Here is an 18,635-nt window from a genome sequence, read left to right on the forward strand (position 1 = left end):
AGAACTATAAACATTCAAAATGTCAAAACCCCCATTCTATACGCCAATGCTTGCTGGTGAATTGGCATCAATTCCGAGCTGGCACCTACTCTAACTGTACTTTGGGCCCAGAAATTCTGACCCTGGGCACAACCTTCATTCTCCCTATTTTGTATGTATTTGTACTCTTTCAAAACTGAGCCTTTAGAAACAAAATGTGAAAATCATTTTAAAAACACCAAATTAGAAGTAAACAAATCAGTTGATAATACCTATAGAAACGGTAATAAAACCATGACTTGCAAGGATAATGTAGGATGATACTCTTTACACTATTTTATTTTTATTACAGTTTTTGCTTTATTTGGTTTATATGCATTAAAGGCATGGTTTTCAAAATTAGACCGGAAAAACCAGAAACCCGTCAAGTGATCAGTTCCATTTTCCTCCAAAACCAGATATTTGCAAAAAAACATTGATTTAATCAGCAAATCACTGACTCAAGCAGTTGAACCGTTTGAACCGTTCAACAGTTTTGACCATTTTTAAGCTTATACGATACAATATGTAAAGCACGGATGTATGAATTATATATAAGAAATAAATAGACATTCTTCACATTCCCTTCCAAGAACAGGACAGAGACCAACCTCTGCAAATCAAAAGGTTACAAGTGCTCAAAGAATCCAATCAATGACTGTGAGTGTCTCGTCTACCCACTGGATACATAGCATTTAGTCAATAAACCATTACCGAGCAGTTGAATCATTTGAACCATTCAACGGTTTTGACCATTTTTTAGACATATATTATATATTCCCAATTTGCAATTGGTGAGTCGAGTTTTTACTTGTACGATACAATATCATATCTTTTAGACTTCTTGGAGAACCCTCTTGTTTAATAAAAATTATATAAAAACTAATTAAAAAAAATAAAAGCTTAATACCAATACATAAAGATGTATCGATACTTGAACCTTACCACGCTCAAATAAAATACAATAATGTTCCCTACAAACAAGAACTCTGCACACTCAAAAAGCATAGAAATCCACATTGAGAACATCCCCCCTGAATTTGACATAAATGTGCAAGAGATATTCCCCATGTGCGTTAGAATGCTATGTGAGCATAAATTTTGCTTGTAAGAGATCTGGACATTGCTATCCAGCGAGCTTGAGGTTAGAATAAGCCATACACATCCACATTTTAATTTGCCTTGTGCACTTCAACAAGCACCAAAATAAAATTTCTTGATCAACATCCAAGAATCACATCAAACTTAAATTAGAGAACCCAGTTCCAACATTTAATACCAAACACAGATTCTTTGAAACCCGAAACAATCAACACTAAAATAAATATTGTGATATTTAATGCCGTGTTTTCCAAATAATACACCAGTAGTTCTCTTCTGCTACACATCTCAAAGAGCCGCCTGACTTGACAGGCTCCATTTCATCTATCAAAAAACAGACGGACTGCATTTCAAAGTTTTATTTCAAGGAAAAAGAATGGTTCTTTTATGTCAAAATTACTCGGCATGTTACAGCACAAACATGCGAAGGACCTCATCTCAAGCCGCTGCAGACTGTTTTTCATCATGGTCATCAAGATTCAGAGCTTGCAGCAGCTTTGGCCATGATTCTGGGATCCCTCCTGGTAGATCAAATTCCAACAACTTCCCTCTGTTGCGATAGAACTTCTCCACAGGTTGACTCTGCATGAACAAGACAATTTTGGTCCGTAAATCACCAGGTGAAACTTTCTTAATAATGACGATGATGATACCATATAATTTTCTTTAAAAAAATAGTTAATTATGAGTACATCTGAGTGTTTAAGTGCAGATAACGTCAGTATGAATTCCTCCAAGAGAATACCAAGTTGATTGTCCATTGGCTAAATCATCAGCAGATGCGATACATTTGGAATGCATGTTTCCTTTGGCTGATAATAATGTAAGAGCTGTGCGTGTGTGTGTGTGTGTGTGAGAGAGAGAGAGAGAGAGCGAGCTTTAACATGTGGAAAACTTGATAAATCAGATCATCATGAATGTCCATTCATTTAACTTTTTCAGCTCTGCTCCATTTGGAAGCTGCAAATGACAAATACATCGGCCAGATGGTGTTTATTATGTCAAACTTGTTATTTCATAGATTACTCATAAGTAAATCTAATTTTTCTACTAGGTTGCCGTTTTGGGCAACATATTCCAACCGGTCAGACTGGTCAACCCATCGCCCAGCCAGAGTTCCAGGTTTGTTTCACCCCCAAACCGCTTCCTTGCAAAATAATAATAAGAGTATAAAACTCAGTCAATGACCCAGTGATCTGACCAGATGAACTGCTAGATATTAATTCTCTTTTTCTGTTTTTTATATTTTTTGCCATTTCCATCATTAATAACAATAATTCCCATTTACAACACTAGTTTTTTAATCAGTTTTTATAACACTTGTGATAATTGATGAATATATAATATTAGAGATATGCCCAATTTTTTCTGCATTTTTTTTTGTAATATTATCTATTTTCTATGTTTGAAATATTATATTTATGATGTCACAGATCGTCTCCTTTGACCTAAATAGTTGAATCACTGACCCACCACTCTGATGGAAACGCTGTTCCATTTCTGGATCGTTTCTTAGAACACTAATTTTGGACTTTTGGGGCCTCTTTTCCACTTGAGTTACAAAACTCTTTCTGTTCCATTTTTGTTTTTCTTTAAAATAAATTTTCTTTTAATTAGGAAAAAGAATACAAACACTCCAACAGGCCTGTCTCTCGCCCTTCTCAATACCCTTCACAAGAAACATCTAGCACTTCCCCAAAAACCTATAATAAAAAGAAACTCAGTAGCGCCCCCCCCCCTCCCTGCCAAATAAAACAAAAAAGAGAATGGAAAGTATTCCAACATAAACTGGGGCTTAAATGTGCAACCCATGAGGCCATGATCATCAAAGCAATTGAAGCTACATATTTCCTTTCAACTTTAGTTATGTTCAGATGCTTTTACCCTTTAAAATGTTAAAATATTCTCAAATAAAATGTCCTTTTTTTATTAACGAAATCAAATCCAACCAGCAGGAGAAAAAAGAAGCTAAGGTATCAAAAGCTTCAGAAGTTCTGCAGTTCCAGTAAAAATAGGTTTGAAAATTTGCATAACTTTTTGACCTTTTCTTTTTCCTTTTATCTTTTCTTGTACTGTATTCTTCTTGCTTTTTGTCCCAAATATGCAGTTTCCTTTGAAAGAACAATACACTGTTAGGCTTTCTTTATGATTATTTCATATAAATGAAGTAAAGTAAAAGTTCATCCCAAGCATAACCAAATCTGAGAGTGGAGAAAAAGTTGCTCTCAATAGGAATACAAGATATCACTTTCACACACATGGATCAATTATTGAATAATACCTCAAATTTGCATCAGAGCTATCTTTCAAACTGTAGCATAAGCAGTGATAATACTAGGTTAAGATAGAATAATACCATTTCATTGTACACACGGAGTCGTTCTTTTACAACTTCTTCTGTATCATCAGATCGAGTGATGAGCTTTGAAGCACAACTTGGAGGTGGAAGAAGTGGCGCCATGTATATGCCAGGGTTCCCATTCTCACCCTTGATGTTAATGGAAGCAACATTGAAATTCCCTCCACAATGGCTGCAAATCCTTCTTCCAAGGCATTTTTCGAGCAGTACATCTTCCCGGAGCCTTAGGTTAATCACCAAGTCAATGTCAGTCACTTCCTCCAATATCTCCTACAGAAAAAACAAAGAGAAGTAAGCTAAATAGGCCAACGGAACTTTTACAGTGCATGAAAAATCTTTTTTTAATGAATGAAAGTGCATGATGAATCTTTATTAACAAATTAACAATAATAATTCAAGAATAAGATTTTCTTTTTTCTATGTGCAATTCAAGAACAAGTTCATGGGGTAAATTGTCATATTCCCAGAAAATATAACTACTAAAATTCCTGTTCTCTACAAGATGCATGCTACAAATACTCAATAACAATATAGTCAATCAATGGGTAAACTCTTTAACTAGATTGTGATGTCTATAAACACCTGATCAGTAAATACTGTTATATAAGACTGCTTATGTAAATGCACCGGACAGACAGCAGACAAGCTGATTTACTTTGTTATAGAAAATTTATTTTTTTTGGATATTAATATTGGAATAAATTTACACATAGGTCATTGCATGACTGAAAAGCAAATATCCATTTCCCATCTTCGTTGTGTCCATCTATACCAAGGTCAAAAGTACCAACACATCGTGTCGGATCTTTGTGCCCCAATACACCTGTTTACCGGTGTTTTTACAATCTCCGTTTTTTTTTTTTATATATATATAAGTTATACTTAAAACTAAAATTTGAAAAAGAAAAAACAAAAAAAAAGTGTATCAGTTAAAGTAACGATACACAGAGGTGTATCAATACTTTGAGTCATGATCTATACTAATTGGCAGACCAAATTTGGCTGAGTCCATATCCAAGGATTTTTGTGTAATACAGATCCAACTCCTTGATACCTGCACCCAAACTCATAATTGACAACAAGACAAAAGAATAACTTCTTGATCCATTCTGTTAAGGTTATTAAAAAAAGGTTTTCCTTTTCTCAGGGGAGGGGGGACTTAGAGTACACCTAGACAAGAAGCATCAAATTATGGCCCCTCACCTTCAGCCTAAACATTTACAACAGAAACAGGGACTCTGGCTTATTCACATTCTCTACAAGCCCCTATAACAAGACTTAGCCTACACATTTTACCTATGTTACATGGATATCGGTACAGGTGTCAGAACCTAACCCAGGTACGAAGTGTCAGACTTTGGCAAGTCTAAAAAGAGGGTTAGGGTTTAGGGAGTCAGCTGCTATATTTTAGCTTTAAGTTAGATCTTTTAATGGATGCTATACACAACAGGACAGTTGTTAAAAAGAAAAGTCCCATCAAGTATCATTTTGATGTTAATGTCCACAAATGTCTTATGTGGGTATGGTGTCCATTTAACATAGTGTTTTACCATATTGTGCCTTCAAAGTGGATATTTAATTTAACTTTGCAATGTATGGACTTTATCAACAAAATAGTGCTCACCGCTTGTCTAATTGTTCGTGGGAAACCATCAAGAATAAATCCCGATTCACCTTTAGCTTCCCCAGCTTCAAGCCGTTGAGACAATAACCTTATAATAATTTCATCAGAAACCAATTTCCCTTGATTTACAATCTCTGCAAGCTGCAAAAGGCAACAAAGAAAATAAATAAATACACAAAAGAGAATAACACTAACCGGTAAATCATTAGCTTAAACTAAATATACAATCCTTAATCATCAGTTGGACTAATGAACCCCACAAACCCTTATAATAGTTTAAAGAAAGTATTCCTAATCCATAAGAAGAGAATGCCAAAATTAGATGGGAGGAACAAAGAACTGTTGGCGGTTGTGAACTTGTGATACAGCTTGAAATCAACCAGCTCAGAGAATATCAGAAAAAGCAGTACATTTGTTGCAGACTTCCAACATCCCAAATGAAAGGATAGTTGTAGAGAAGATATACGTCATTCTTCAAAGAGAGTAAACTCAGACTTAACATATCTAGATCTTCTGTTAGATGGAGAACCAATTAGTGGTGGCATCCTAATCATGTGTCTTTATTTCTCACATTCAGTGACATCTATGAGAGCTAAGAACAAATTTACTTATTTTGTGGGTAATGTAACTTGACCATGCACAACCTAAACCTGACTGATCCAATTATATAGTTAGTTGCTAATATCAGTTAGACTAGAATCCAACCTAACTGAACCAGTTGACGCTACATCAATCTGGCTTCACTTCTCTTAATAGATATCTAATGACCCAAGAACAATGAAAACTATACCACTACAAGTCTCCAACTGTGAATCCATACCATCCAAATGAGATACCAAACTTCAAACCTTGGAGAATAGCAAGTAATTCAGCTTTTAAAAGCATTTAGGCCATCTTAGTTTAGAATTATTGTCTCTAGATGGAAATTCACAATTTGACTTTTAAATCTTAAGTTAGATCTATTGGTTTCCTTTTCACAGTCAAATCAAATTTATACTAAAAAGAAGAACGGGGATAGATGTGCTACCTGAGCTTTGCGGTCCAAACAAAAAATGGTAGATGTCTTTATTTGACTTTTTTTTTTTAATCAGCAACACAGAAAAGATTCATTAATTTAAAAAGTCATGTACATGCCTTTATTTGAATTTCTACTACTTTCTTAGACTATGAAAATGTATTCCAATTAATAAGAAGTCATTATTTGAAATTCTTAATTCCCATAAGAGGTCTCATGATGTTCTCTAACCCGTTATGTTAATCAAGACCCTAAATTAAAGATTGACAAGACATAAAGGGAAGTGCATACATGCAGAACTTAAAAGAATTATCTTCCCACAAAAGAGATGTATTTTTTTGTTCCACATTCCTATAGCTTCTGCATCATGGGTTACATCCTAAGTAGCATAATAAATACCTAAGACAAATAGAATTTCTTACATCCTAACCCCATTGCACATTTTCCCATTTCATGTTCCTTTGTATAACTTCCCACTACACAACTTCTGTAAACAAACTGGCCTTCAGATTTGAGAACGAACTCCATCTAAAGTCGCATGTCAAGCAAGACTCATTTTGTGGATGTCTCACCCAGTTATTTATTTATTTATTTTATCAGTACCCAGTTTGTTAATATTGATGAAATAACTTTGAATTTGATGTTTTTTTGATCAATAGCTTTGAAAAGATTTCATTAATTAAAAAACTTTAGGATACAACAGGAAGTTGTGAAAGAAATCAGCTTTAGTAAGCTGACCCGGGACAGAATTACAAATGTGCCCAAAACATATGTGTTCTTTGAACCCCTTGCTTTCCTAAACTATCTGCCAAACTGTTAGCAGATCTCCTAACCTATCCCACCTGGATTGACATGTTCCTTGACATCCATTTAAGTCTTTGGAAATCATTCTTCGACTGCCATGTCACCCCTTCCCCTTTCTGCAACCATTTTATCACAGTTTAGGATTCTCCCCTCGATGATCAGTCTATTAATACCCAACTCTTTAGCCTTCTCAACCCCATATGCTGCAGCTAGAAACTCTGCCCTTGCCACATCACCCCCTTCCACAGGACCGGAGTACAGAGAAATAACGAGTCCATTTTCATCTCTAATGCCCCCCCCCCAATGCTTGAAGGGCCTGGGTTACCCACACAACTCCCATCAAAGTTCAGCTTCTTCCAACCATTTTTTGGAGAAGACCATGCCTCAAAACTATTCTCGTAGATGAGGAGGCAACAATAAGTCCCCAAACCCTGAAAAAGTCTTCGACCTTAAAAGCTGAACACAACTTCAAGCTTTTTACACAATGTGCCACCCTCAATGTTATTGTTTCGACTAAAGCTTCCTTGCATTTTTCTTTTCCTTCAAATATTCTATCATTTCTTTCCTCCCAAACAGTCCCAAGTATTGCTGCTCTAGTACACCTCCATAGAATCCTACCCCTCCTTTTCATGCCACTAATATCATTAGGGCTGAATAAACCTTCCACCTTGTCAGGAGAAGACCACCTGCACCCAAAAAGGGAAGCAAACCAATTCCAAATAAAACTGACAAAAGGGCAAGGTATTAGAAGGTGAAAGGCAGTCTCACCACTCAACTTACACAGGACACACCAGTTGGGGGACAAGCACCAGTTTGGTCTCACCACTCAACTTTGAATTTGATGTTTAATGGGTAATTTATTATATTTCAGGTTGTTCCCATGATATTTGAACAATTTAAACAGTTTAGCATATGTAGGGCCTTAACATTCGAGGCTACAACCTTTGTGTTAGATTCTCTCATTTGTTTCAGAAGGGTGCTTCACCTTGTTTCTTATTTGGGAGGCTGGCTAGCAAGGTTTATTTTGTAGGTGTGCCTCACCTTGTTTGTTTCAGAAGTGGTGCTTCACCTCGTTTCTTATTTGGGAGGCTGACTAGCAAGGTTTATTTTGTAGGTGTGCCTCACCTTGTTTGTTTCAGAAGTGGTGCTTCACCCCAACCAATTAAGCTAACAGGCTTTTTGAAATATACTATTTGTTTCAGAATTTTGATTTTCATGTTCTTGTATATTAAGTTATTCTCTCAATGTTTTTCTCAAAGGTTGTGCTTCACCTTGTTTAGACTAGTGCCTTACCTTGCAGGCTTGCACCTTACACAAAAGCTTGTCAGAGTTGTTTTGACCAAGTTATTTTAGGATTTGCCAAGATGAACCAAGGCAAAATCTGAAGAAGGAAAAAATATATCAATCAAAACAAAAACAAGGAAGAAAAAAAAAGAACGAAAGAAGCTAATAAGGTAAGGATAAGAAACCTATGGAAATACAAAAAAAAAAAGAAAAGACTTTTATGGATATGATGACAATACAAATCCGGGTGCTATAATTATTAATTAAGTTTCCACATACTTCAATGGAAAACAAACTCCTTCCGATTTGAGAAATGACATTTATATTGGCATCCTTTCATGATGATCAAATCAATTCGGATACCATGTAGGCCCACATAGGTCAGTTCATGCCCGTTTCCAAAAAAGAATTGAGTGCGACCCACTGCCAAATGCCAACGTAGTTAGTTTGAGAAAGTGTGCAACACTAAATAGCATCCTAACTCGCAGGATATAATTCTTAAATGTTCTAGGTGATAAAAATTTTGACTCAGCAAGCTCTAGCTCTAACCTCAATTCCACGACATCATTAATTACGTCTCCAGGAAGAACAACTCAATGACCAATTAATGGGGAGATGAGCATAAATCGTTTAATCGATTGATATATGCACTCTCTTCTCTACATAGAAAGCATTTGCAGTGTGCGTTCTTTCTTACCAGCTCCAAAGAGAGCTTAGAGACGGATCCATCGATCCAAGCAAACAGATCTCATCTGCTTATGCTACCAAATTAGAAAGATGAAAAAGAAGAAAATAATAGCAATAACAAAGCGGAAAAGAAACCCTAACTAACCTGTCGTGATAGAGGTCCAGAGGAGGAGAGTTCCTCTCGAACGAGATCCCCGGTGGCGATGTGAGGGGCGCCAAGGAGGTTGGAGAGGCGACTGGCGTAAGTGCCCTTGCCAACGCCGGGGCAGCCGAGGAAGACCCACTGGACGTTCCTGTCGCCGACATCTCGACATAGAGGAAGAGACTTGTGACGGGAGATGGAAGGAGGAACGCGGGGCTGAGACTCGGAAAATACAGCCGAACATAAGCTCCTAACACAAGTCTCAGAACACGAGGGTGAGCCTCTCGCTCTAAGCAGGCGGTTCAAAGCCGCCATGGCAGAACAAATAAGAGCTGCAGACAAACTGAGAGAAGAGAGGTGCAACAGAGATTTTAAGACAGTTGGACGAAGAAAGGGTAGGGAGCGGTCGGCGGGTTTTAATGGCAAGTTAGCAAGTGTTAACCTAGCTGTGAATTTGTGAATTTCTCTGGTCTCTAGCTACCTATTCTAGAATCGGTACTCGGTAGGGTAGGCTCCGTTTGTTTCTCCGTAGAATGCGAGATCGAATCTCCTACCCACTATCTAAACTCTTCCCGCATGCCTAGGAGATGTCATCTCTGGTATAACGTGCATTTAACCGCTCGGATCTCTCAGATCACATCTCGTCCCCATAAGGACCCGCCTCACAATGTTCCACAGCAGATCCCCGCTGTACATTGGAAATATCTCCCGATGATACACCAGAACCGATGATGTAATGGAGATGTTTCCAATAACACCATTGCGTTTTTGGTCAGCAACCAATCAGCATCAGCACATTCAGCAATGCAACGGCTCCGCGTTGGTTAGAGACTGTGCTCGTCTGGCGTTTGCTTTTTCATTAAAATGACTTTTTCTACCAATAAGGCGTGAGTTGACAATTCGCAATTATTATGCTGTTTTACTTTTCACAACCCTTTACTTTATAAACATCATCAAACCCATTGCACTCCAAACACTTTTTTTTTTATTTTTTATTATATATATATATATATATATATATGTGTTTAAGTAACTTTTTGAAATCTATGTGTGCAAAGGGCGATAGGCACTTTTACCCCACTATTTTTTGTGAGAAAAAAATATTTTTTCGGTCTCATATTACAATTTTTAACATTTTTAAAATAAAATGTATAAATTAAATATGTATATATAGTGCTAACATGAAACGGTCTGACCCTCTCCGGTCTGCTTGAGATTTAGGCTTGGTATTTAAGTGGGTTGCAATGTTGCATTACAATACACGCAGTGGGTTTGGGCGTTATTAGAGTAAGAAAAACTAATTTTTTTTGTGTAAATACCATAATTTTCAAAATCAGACCAGATCGGACCAAACAGTCAGACCAGACTGGTTCAGTTCCATTTTCCCTAAAAACCGAATTTATCCCCCAAACCATTGATTTTGATCAGCGAACCATTGAACCAGACAGTTAACCGTTTAAATGATTTTGACAGTTTTTTATTTTTTATTTTTCTATCAGAAAAGACTAAGCGTTCAGTTTGAACGGTCGGACCTTTTAACCTGGTAGCCAGACCCCTGACCAGTTCAGTCACTAAACCATGATAAACACTCGGCAGTTCAAAATACTCCCCTTCTCACCCAGAATTAAACAATGTGGAAGCGGCCGTCTTGATTTTCAGTCCAGATACTTGGGCGTATTGAATTATCAGAATTCATTCCAATTGGGATTTCTAATGCCCTCAAGAAGTTGCTGTCAGGATGTGCGAGCGCCAAGGTTCAAAATATCAATACACCACCGGGCAATATGATAGTTTTTTTTTTTTCTTCCCAAATCTGGGTCAGAGGGACCAATTTAAGATCCATCCACCCTCTAAACTGATCAAAACCCCAAAACACCCCTATAGGAGCATATCAAGAAGACTCCATACGATACGAAGATTGTAAGAAACCAAGTTTGCTTCTGACCGTTCAACATAATTAAAGACTTAACACCCGGGCACTCATTCAAGATACATAGTTCATGGCTTGAAAAGGGCCTCACAATGATTTTTTTTTTTTTTTTTTTTTTTTTTAGAAATAGGAGGAACTACATAAAACGGAGGTAGCTCGGCCCCAAAAACAACTAGCATGATGAAGATTAGCCTCGCAATGATTTTTTTTTTTTTTTTATAGCAGGGAATCCCCAGTTTCAAGAATAAATGTACCTTTCCTATGACCAGGGCCAAAATGGCTAATGACCATTAAAATTTAAAAGAAAATGATAAGTCAGAAATCTAGGATTATCAGCCTATCGGGTGGTTTTCTTTCTCCTTGTTTTAACAACATAGCTCTTCCAAGAGAAGGCATTTGCAATCTTCAACAGCCAGAGTATTTTCATGTCTGGAAGCTACATTTTTTAAACAATTAATGAAACCAAAAGCAGAAGCAATTGTGATTGTGAGGTACAAAACCAAAGCACCAATTCCTCGTTGCTATGGTCTTAGTGAATATTATATGGTAAATTATCCATGGCTGATAAAGGGAGCTCATATGCTAATGCAGTAATGACCCCATAAGCCATCTTATGTCTAAAGTCAGAAAAACTAAACGAACCCACACTTTGGGAAACAGAAAAGCTCAACCAAATTACTAAAATCAAAGGATATAATCATACTTCATACATGACCCGGTTTTTCCCATTTCCATGATAATAAACAATAACGTGGAACCATGAAGATAAACATTCAGAATGCTACAAGTACAGTCACAGAGAAACTAGATATGTTCTGCTTTGCCACCATCATCTGTGATTCCATCCCCAGTATGCCTGAAATCAAGACAACCAACAGTGGGTCCTTAACGAGAAGAACATTCTTGTTCTCTTAATTTCCCTCAAAACACATGCCATATTATATGGTCCAAGAAGATCAAATCACAGTTTGACTGCAATATTCAGCTTCCAACTCACACCCAATTTCCATGCAATGTAACACGGACACTTCAAATGGGAAGAGTTTCCAATGTTGAATACTTGTTCAAATTCTGAGTACGTGTATGCACCTTGTCCTATATGTGATGTAATTTTCCATGATACTGGTAATACGGTACAATAAAATACCTCAAAATGAGATAGAAGTTCCATTTTCCACAAACATTCAAAACCCAGCCACCCCTGAATTTTAGTTGGTTCTGCAAAGCACAGCCCAGAGCAACACAAGCAATGCATTTGGATTAATCCCCCCACCCACCCAGATCTACCAGCTGAGTGTGCCACTCTTATATGATAGATAAATTCCACAGCTGGACAATTTTGAGATTTTCCCCATCAGCTCTTTCGGGATGTCTTCAGCTGCAAGGGTAAAGGAAAGCACGCCTCAAATTTGTTTTGACAAACCTTAGTAAGTGGAAGTGGGGCTCACTAAGGGTAGATAGAGTGCCTGGGTGATAGCTGCAAGTAGTGTGTCCACGGTGATCCTACGGTTCAAAGTCCAAGAACATTAACTAAAAGAAAGTCAATAGTTTCAGAAATTTAATGGTGGAAGGGGATTTGAAAGTAGTGGTGGGATGGATGAATGACAACAGTACAAGTGCTTGGACATATAGGCACATATAACGAGGAGAGTGAAGTTTCTTGCTGAGTTGACAATCTACACTTGGAGTCAAATATCGGCCAACAGTAAGGCATTAGCAAGACAAATGTTTAATAGAAATCAGATGCAGTGGAGGATAATCTATCAGTGGGAACAAAAAAAAAAAAATTAAAAAGTAGGGGGGAGGTAGCAGCTGCTAGTCTACCAAAAAATGGGTGTTCAGTACAATCTCAATCTTGTACATCATTCTTCTATTATAAACTAATAAAGTTCTGTTTGTTACTGATCAAAAAGAAAAGAAAGCCAATGGTAAACCAAGAAGATAGCTCCAAGCTCTGATTATATGGGCTAAAAACTCCCTTCTGGGACAGTAAACAAAGAAGATAACCATTTTGACCATTCAAAATGGGCTCAAGGAATCAGTGGAGATGGCGAACGGTACCAAATTCTGGTTCAGTTCAACGAAGAAAGAAATACAGTTTTTGATTGGCAAGTGTTGACTTTATTACATTATGATAAAAATGGTTAATGCAATCATGCCGAGAATCCACATTTAGGCTGACATTGACCACCTAACCCATTCTTCTTTATAGTTACACTCTATGCCTCAATGATCCCCTAAAAATGTTGCTCCTTATTTAACCCTTGTTTAGATAGTGCATTTGACAAGATGCTTGTTAATCTATGAGTCCAGGAAAAATTAATTTCTATTATCCTCTCAAAAACCAATATCTCCTTGATGATGTTCAGATAGTAAAACAATGTTATACTTTTTTTTTTTTTCTTTTAGCTACCGACTACCACTCTTTAATTGCCTTCCACTATCAGTGATCTCATATTGAAAGACCTTGCCAGCCTGCAATTCTTGTATCACCACCAATAGCTCAGCTCTTTTACTCAAAAAAGAAATGCATTAATAGACTGTGGGCACTCCTCCGAGGATTGAAACTAGATTTCTTATCTGGATGGACTAATTTTGATGGTAAAATGGAGACTGCCAAGTGGTGATTCATTAGTACTTTTCAAGTATAAAAGTAACTTGGGCCCTCAAATTTTTTATTAGACAAGCCAAAGTGATGCAAGATCAACTAGTATTGAAGGTACGGAAACGATGGCTGGGGCAACAAGAGTTTCCTGTGCTGGTGATGACTTAGATGAGAAAATATCACTCAAAGCAATGTCAACATTGATAAAAAAAATCAAGAAATCAAGCCTTGTCTGAGTCAGAGTTAGATCAATGTAGAAAAGGATTATAATCTAATGGAGGTTGTTTCTGAACCTTGTGCAGAGTTGGAATAGGATGATGGCGTTCAAGATGGGGAGATGGAGGAGGCAGTGAATCATTGTGAACTTATTGACTTGCAGGAGAGGTTGAGACAAATACCTGAGAAGATGTTACTGAGGTGGCCGTGGGCAAACTAGGGGTTGATTTGAGATCAAAAAAGTTTTGTGAAAGTAGCTGAAGGGGTTACCGCTGACAACAATTCAGTGGAGAACCTGCAAAAACCTAAAGGAACAAATAACGGAAACTTGACTCATGTCTGAAGACTTTGTTCATCAGTTGAGGGATGGCCTTCTGGGGGTGGGTCCCTGTAATAAATTTAAGAGAGTATTTAAGAAGAAGGGAGCAAAGACCAAAAACAAAAACCAGAAAGGTGATGAAAACAATAATCCCATCAATCGGAGAAAGATTAAGAATAAAATGGAAACGACTTCTGATTCTCAAAGAGAGGGAAATATAGTCTACACCTCCGGGCCTCCCCCCTCCCAAGACCCCAGATAGCTGGGACCAACATTGGGTAACGCCCTTTTTAATAAAACTGTAATTTACTATTGGCGATGAGGTGAAAAAACAAGTTGAAAGTGATGGTTGCAGCTTTGGTTAATCTGGGACCCTCAAGCATTGGTGGTGTGTTCAGGAATAAACATGGAGACATTGTGGTAAAAAAAGAGGGGAAGAATACTGTGGAGATGCACAAGGGCAGTCATGTGTTGGACAATTTAGGAGGAGAGGAATCAAAGGCTTTTCCATTAAAAATCAAGACGTATAGAAGCTATCATTGAAGCTATCACCATCAAGGTAATCCATTGGGTAAAGTCTTTGGATATTTTTAGAGATGTTCCTGGCATTGGTGATGAGTAAGTGGATGTACGTGACTGATTCTACTCCAGCTAAGTAGGTGGTCAGGCCATTGTGGTCCCGACCCTCTAGTGGTTTCATTAAACTTAACTTTGATGGTAGCAGTGAAGGCAATCCAGGTCCTTCTGGCATTGGGGGAGTTTCCAGGAAAGAAGAAGGAAATATCATTGCACTCCTCTCGGGCTCAATTGGTGAAAGGGATTCCTTAAATTGCTGCAAGAGTAGAGGTGTCTTGTAATTGGGCTAAAAGAGATGCAAATGCTGTTGCTGATACACTTGCTAAACAAGGGGTGGGAAGGAATGGGTTATTTTGGGTTGTACTGTAATATTTCTTTTGGGGAGGGTTAAGAGTGTTTATCCCTCCCCCTTCTTTGTACTAAATTTCTTCTTTTAATAAAATTGGTTCTGTTATTGATAACAAAAAAACATTTTATTTGACAAGTAACTGAAGTTTTATTAAAAATAAATAAAAGAGGAGAAAATACAACAAAGCAAGGGGAGGGGTAAAATCTCTTAACCCTCCCCAAGAGGAGAAAATACTCTCAGAACTCAGCATCCATGGCTTCCTCCAGCAATGACGGATGAAGTGCCGACCAAAATGCCTCTGAGGAGCGACCTCAGCTTCCCACTATCTGCATTGGACAGTTCACCATCCCCCTCTCTGCGGACGGAGTTCCCAGCCTGAACGTGCCTCAGATAGTGGCACCTGTGAACACTCCACTTCCTTCCACGATTGGAACAACCTTCACTGAACCCTCCATCGTTCCTCCGGTGACCAGCCAAAACCAGCTTGAAGACCTAATGCAATGCATGCGAGCTAATGCAAGTTCAAATGCAATAGTTCCAGCAGTTTCAACTCTATCAGCAGCAAGTGCTGCATCAAGTTTCCCAGTATCAGTATCAACAGCAGTTTCCTCCATTGCCTCAGGCCCAACAGCCGCTCCCTCCTCGGCATCCGGCCACGCAGCAAGCCAAGCCTCGCCATCGGAACGAACGTCCTTCTCGCCGGGGAGAAACATCGGCATCATCTCACGACAGGAAGGAGAGACCAGCTACCATTGCCTCTCAACCAGTTAGGCCTGTGTCACCTCAGCATTTGCAATTTGAGCTCCCGCTCTCCGAAAACCAGTTCGAGGTACTGGCCGCGGATTTCAGGCAAAGCCCCTCAATTTGTAGCTACCGGCAGCAGTCCGAGCCCCTCCCTGGGCCCATCGAGCTCAGTAACACAGAGGCCGATAGTACAAACGCCAAAACAGCAAAGAAGCAACGGAGGCATCATCGAGCTGCCACTCATGACCTGCCCGAGCTCGGGGGGCATGGCCGGGTCAGCCTTTCCGAGCTCCAGCAGCAGAGAGGACGGACTACACGCCCTTGAACGTGAAGCGGGCCGAGATCCTTATGGCGATCAAGGGCGCCCCGTATGTGAAGTGGCCACCTCGGCTGAAGGCGGATCCTAGTGTAAGAAATAAGAGTTTGTATTGTAATTTCCATAAAGACCACGGTCATAGCACCGAAAATTGTAAAAACCTCTGTGACGAGATAGAGGAGCTCATCTGTCGTGGATACTTAAGAAATTTTGTATAAAATAATAATAATAATAAAGCAGGTCGGCATGGGGAGCAGAGAAGAGATGCTCCCGAATCCAGCAGGCAAGCATAGCAGCCGCAGAGGCAGCCCCCTGAAGAAAGACCAGTTTGGGGAACTATTCATGTGATCGTCGGAGGTTCGATCGTCGCGGGCTGCACCTCGGACATCAGCTCGCGAGGCCGCCAGGGAAGAGCAGAATCCCCCAAAGCGGCCAAGGACGAAAGACTCGATCTTCTTCACAGAAAACGATAAGTGCGGGGTCCACTACCCCCATGATGACGCACTCGTCATAAAGATAAAGATTAATGACTTTGAAGTCAGGCGTGTCCTCGTCGTCTCGGGTGGCTCGACAGATATCCTTTTCAAAGCAGCATTTGACAACCTTTAGCTCCGGGAGAGCGATCTCAAGCCTACAAGCACTCCCTTGGTAGGTTTCAACGAAGAGGAAGTCAGGCCCTTGGGAAGAGTCACCGTACCTGTGGAGGTCGGCACCTGGCCTAGCATGGTAAGGCTCAACCGTGATTTCTTGGTGGTCACGACTCCCTCCCAGTACAATGCCATAGTAGGTCGGCCCATCACCCACGCCTTATGTGCGGTGGTCTCCACCTACTATCTGGCGATGAAGTTCCCTACGGATTTCGGAGTTGGAGTGGCGCAAGGTGATCAACTTAAGTCCTGCAAGTGCTACGTCGCCACCCTCAAAGGAAAAGCCAAGGTGGTAGACGACCTCGAGCTGGAGCGACCTGCGGAGCAGTGCGAGGAGCAAGCTGCACCCACAGAAGAGACTGTCTCCATCCCGGCATCGACAGAAGACCCAACTTGGACACTTCAGATCAACGCTTCTATTGAGGAGCCTCTGCGATCCCAACTAGTAAGTTTCTTACTTGAAAATTTAGATGTTTTTGCATGGTCCGCAGCAGAGATGCCCGACATAGACCCTAGCATCATAACTCACAAGCTTAATACTCCTATAGTTAGGCCCGTTAGACAGAAGAAACACAACTTAGCCCCAGAAAGATGGAGAGCAGTTGACGAGGAGGTTGGGAAGCTCCTCGTAGCTGACTTTATCAGAGAGGTCCATTACCCGAGCCGGGTGGCCAACCCCGTTCTAGTAAAAAAGGCTAACGGTAAATGGCGCATGTGCGTCGATTATACCGACCTGAACTGAGCTTGCCCAAAAGACTGCTTCCCACTCCCCATGATTGATTGTCTGGTGGTAGCGACCTCAGGGCATGAGTTGTTGAGTTTTTTAGACGCCTATTCGAGCTACAACCAGATCAGGATGGACCCAGTTGACGAATAAAAGACTGCCTTCATAACCGAGCTTGGCCTGTACTGTTACAAGGTCATGCCCTTTGGGTTAAAAAATGCTGGGGCAACCTTTCAGAGACTTATAAATAAATTATTTGAGCCATTGATTGGCAGAAAAATAGAATGTTATGTAGACGACATGGTCGTCAAAACCCAATTTTCACATGATTTAATACAAGACTTGCATTCAATTTTTGAAATTCTGCGTAAATTTAACATGAAATTGAACCCGAATAAGTGCGTCTTCGGTGTCACCTCGGGTAAATTCCTAGGGTACATCGTTAACCGGCACGACATTGAGGCTAACCCGAATAAAATTAAGGCTATCATAGATATGAGACCACCCCGAAAATTGAAGGAGGTTCAGAGGTTGAACGACCGCATAGCCGCTTTGAGCCACTTCATGTCCAAATCGGCAGATCGCTGCTTGCCTTTCTTTAAGGAAATTAAAAGCAAAGGCTTTGAGTGGACCGAAGAGTGCCAGTTCGCGTTCGACAAGCTCAAAAGGTACCTCGCCAGTATAGCGGTCTTAACCCGACCCGAGGGTGATGTTTTGGAGCTGTACCTCTCGGCAAGTGACGAGGTGGTTAGCTCGGTACTGATAAAAGAGGTAGATCGGGTCCAACAACCTATTTACTATGTTAGCAAAGTGTTGTAGGGAGCTGAGACGAGATACCCGGAGATCGAAAAATTGGCGTACGCACTAGTCATTGCAGCTCGGAAGCTTCGTCCGTACTTTCAAGCTCATACTGTTGTCATCCTCATCAATAAGCCTCTGAGGCAAGTCTTTCTCAAGCCTGAGGTCTCTGGTAGGTTGAAGTGGGCCATTGAGCTCAGCGAGTACGATCTCCAATACAAGCCGCGAACTACTATCAAGGCCCAAGCCTTGGCAGACTTTGTCGCGAAATGCACTTTCAACTCCGAAGTCCCCAGGCCGGTTGAACACGAGGCCCCCAGTTCGGGCGAACCCGAGGTTCCCAGGCCAGTTAAGCTCGAGCACCATGAAGTAGCAAC

At 39.8% G+C, this 18,635-nt stretch overlaps 2 protein-coding genes across 8 annotated transcripts in view; both read right to left on the reverse strand.

Annotated features, from left to right (window-relative positions):
* Positions 1-1,310: 1,310 nt before the first annotated feature.
* Positions 1,311-9,611, reverse strand: LOC148870219 (adenylate kinase 1, chloroplastic-like). The gene is made up of 4 exons (XM_088970874.1): positions 9,038-9,611; positions 5,103-5,243; positions 3,476-3,748; positions 1,311-1,701 (listed from the first exon to the last, which is right to left on the reverse strand). The coding sequence occupies exons 1-4, from the start codon at positions 9,347-9,349 to the stop codon at positions 1,558-1,560; spliced, it is 870 nt and encodes a 289-aa protein (XP_088827000.1). The 5' UTR covers positions 9,350-9,611; the 3' UTR covers positions 1,311-1,557.
* Positions 9,612-11,612: 2,001 nt separating this feature from the next.
* LOC148870220 (protein TONNEAU 1a-like) overlaps positions 11,613-18,635 on the reverse strand; it is a 53,052-nt gene continuing 46,029 nt past the window's right edge. For 3 of the 7 annotated variants that reach the window (XM_088970876.1, XM_088970880.1, XM_088970881.1), the window contains one exon: positions 11,613-11,820. In XM_088970876.1, the coding sequence (XP_088827002.1) occupies positions 11,769-11,820 (52 nt within the window). In that variant the 3' untranslated portion in view covers positions 11,613-11,768. Of the gene's footprint in view, positions 12,468-18,635 lie in introns of all 7 variants that reach the window. The other 4 variants (XM_088970875.1, XM_088970878.1, XM_088970879.1 and 1 more) reach the window with 2 other exon arrangements.

This window comes from Nelumbo lutea, chromosome 2 (genome assembly GCF_056320005.1).
Source record: "Nelumbo lutea isolate HS-2025 chromosome 2, American lotus-T2T, whole genome shotgun sequence".
NCBI classification, from domain to species: domain Eukaryota; kingdom Viridiplantae; phylum Streptophyta; class Magnoliopsida; order Proteales; family Nelumbonaceae; genus Nelumbo; species Nelumbo lutea.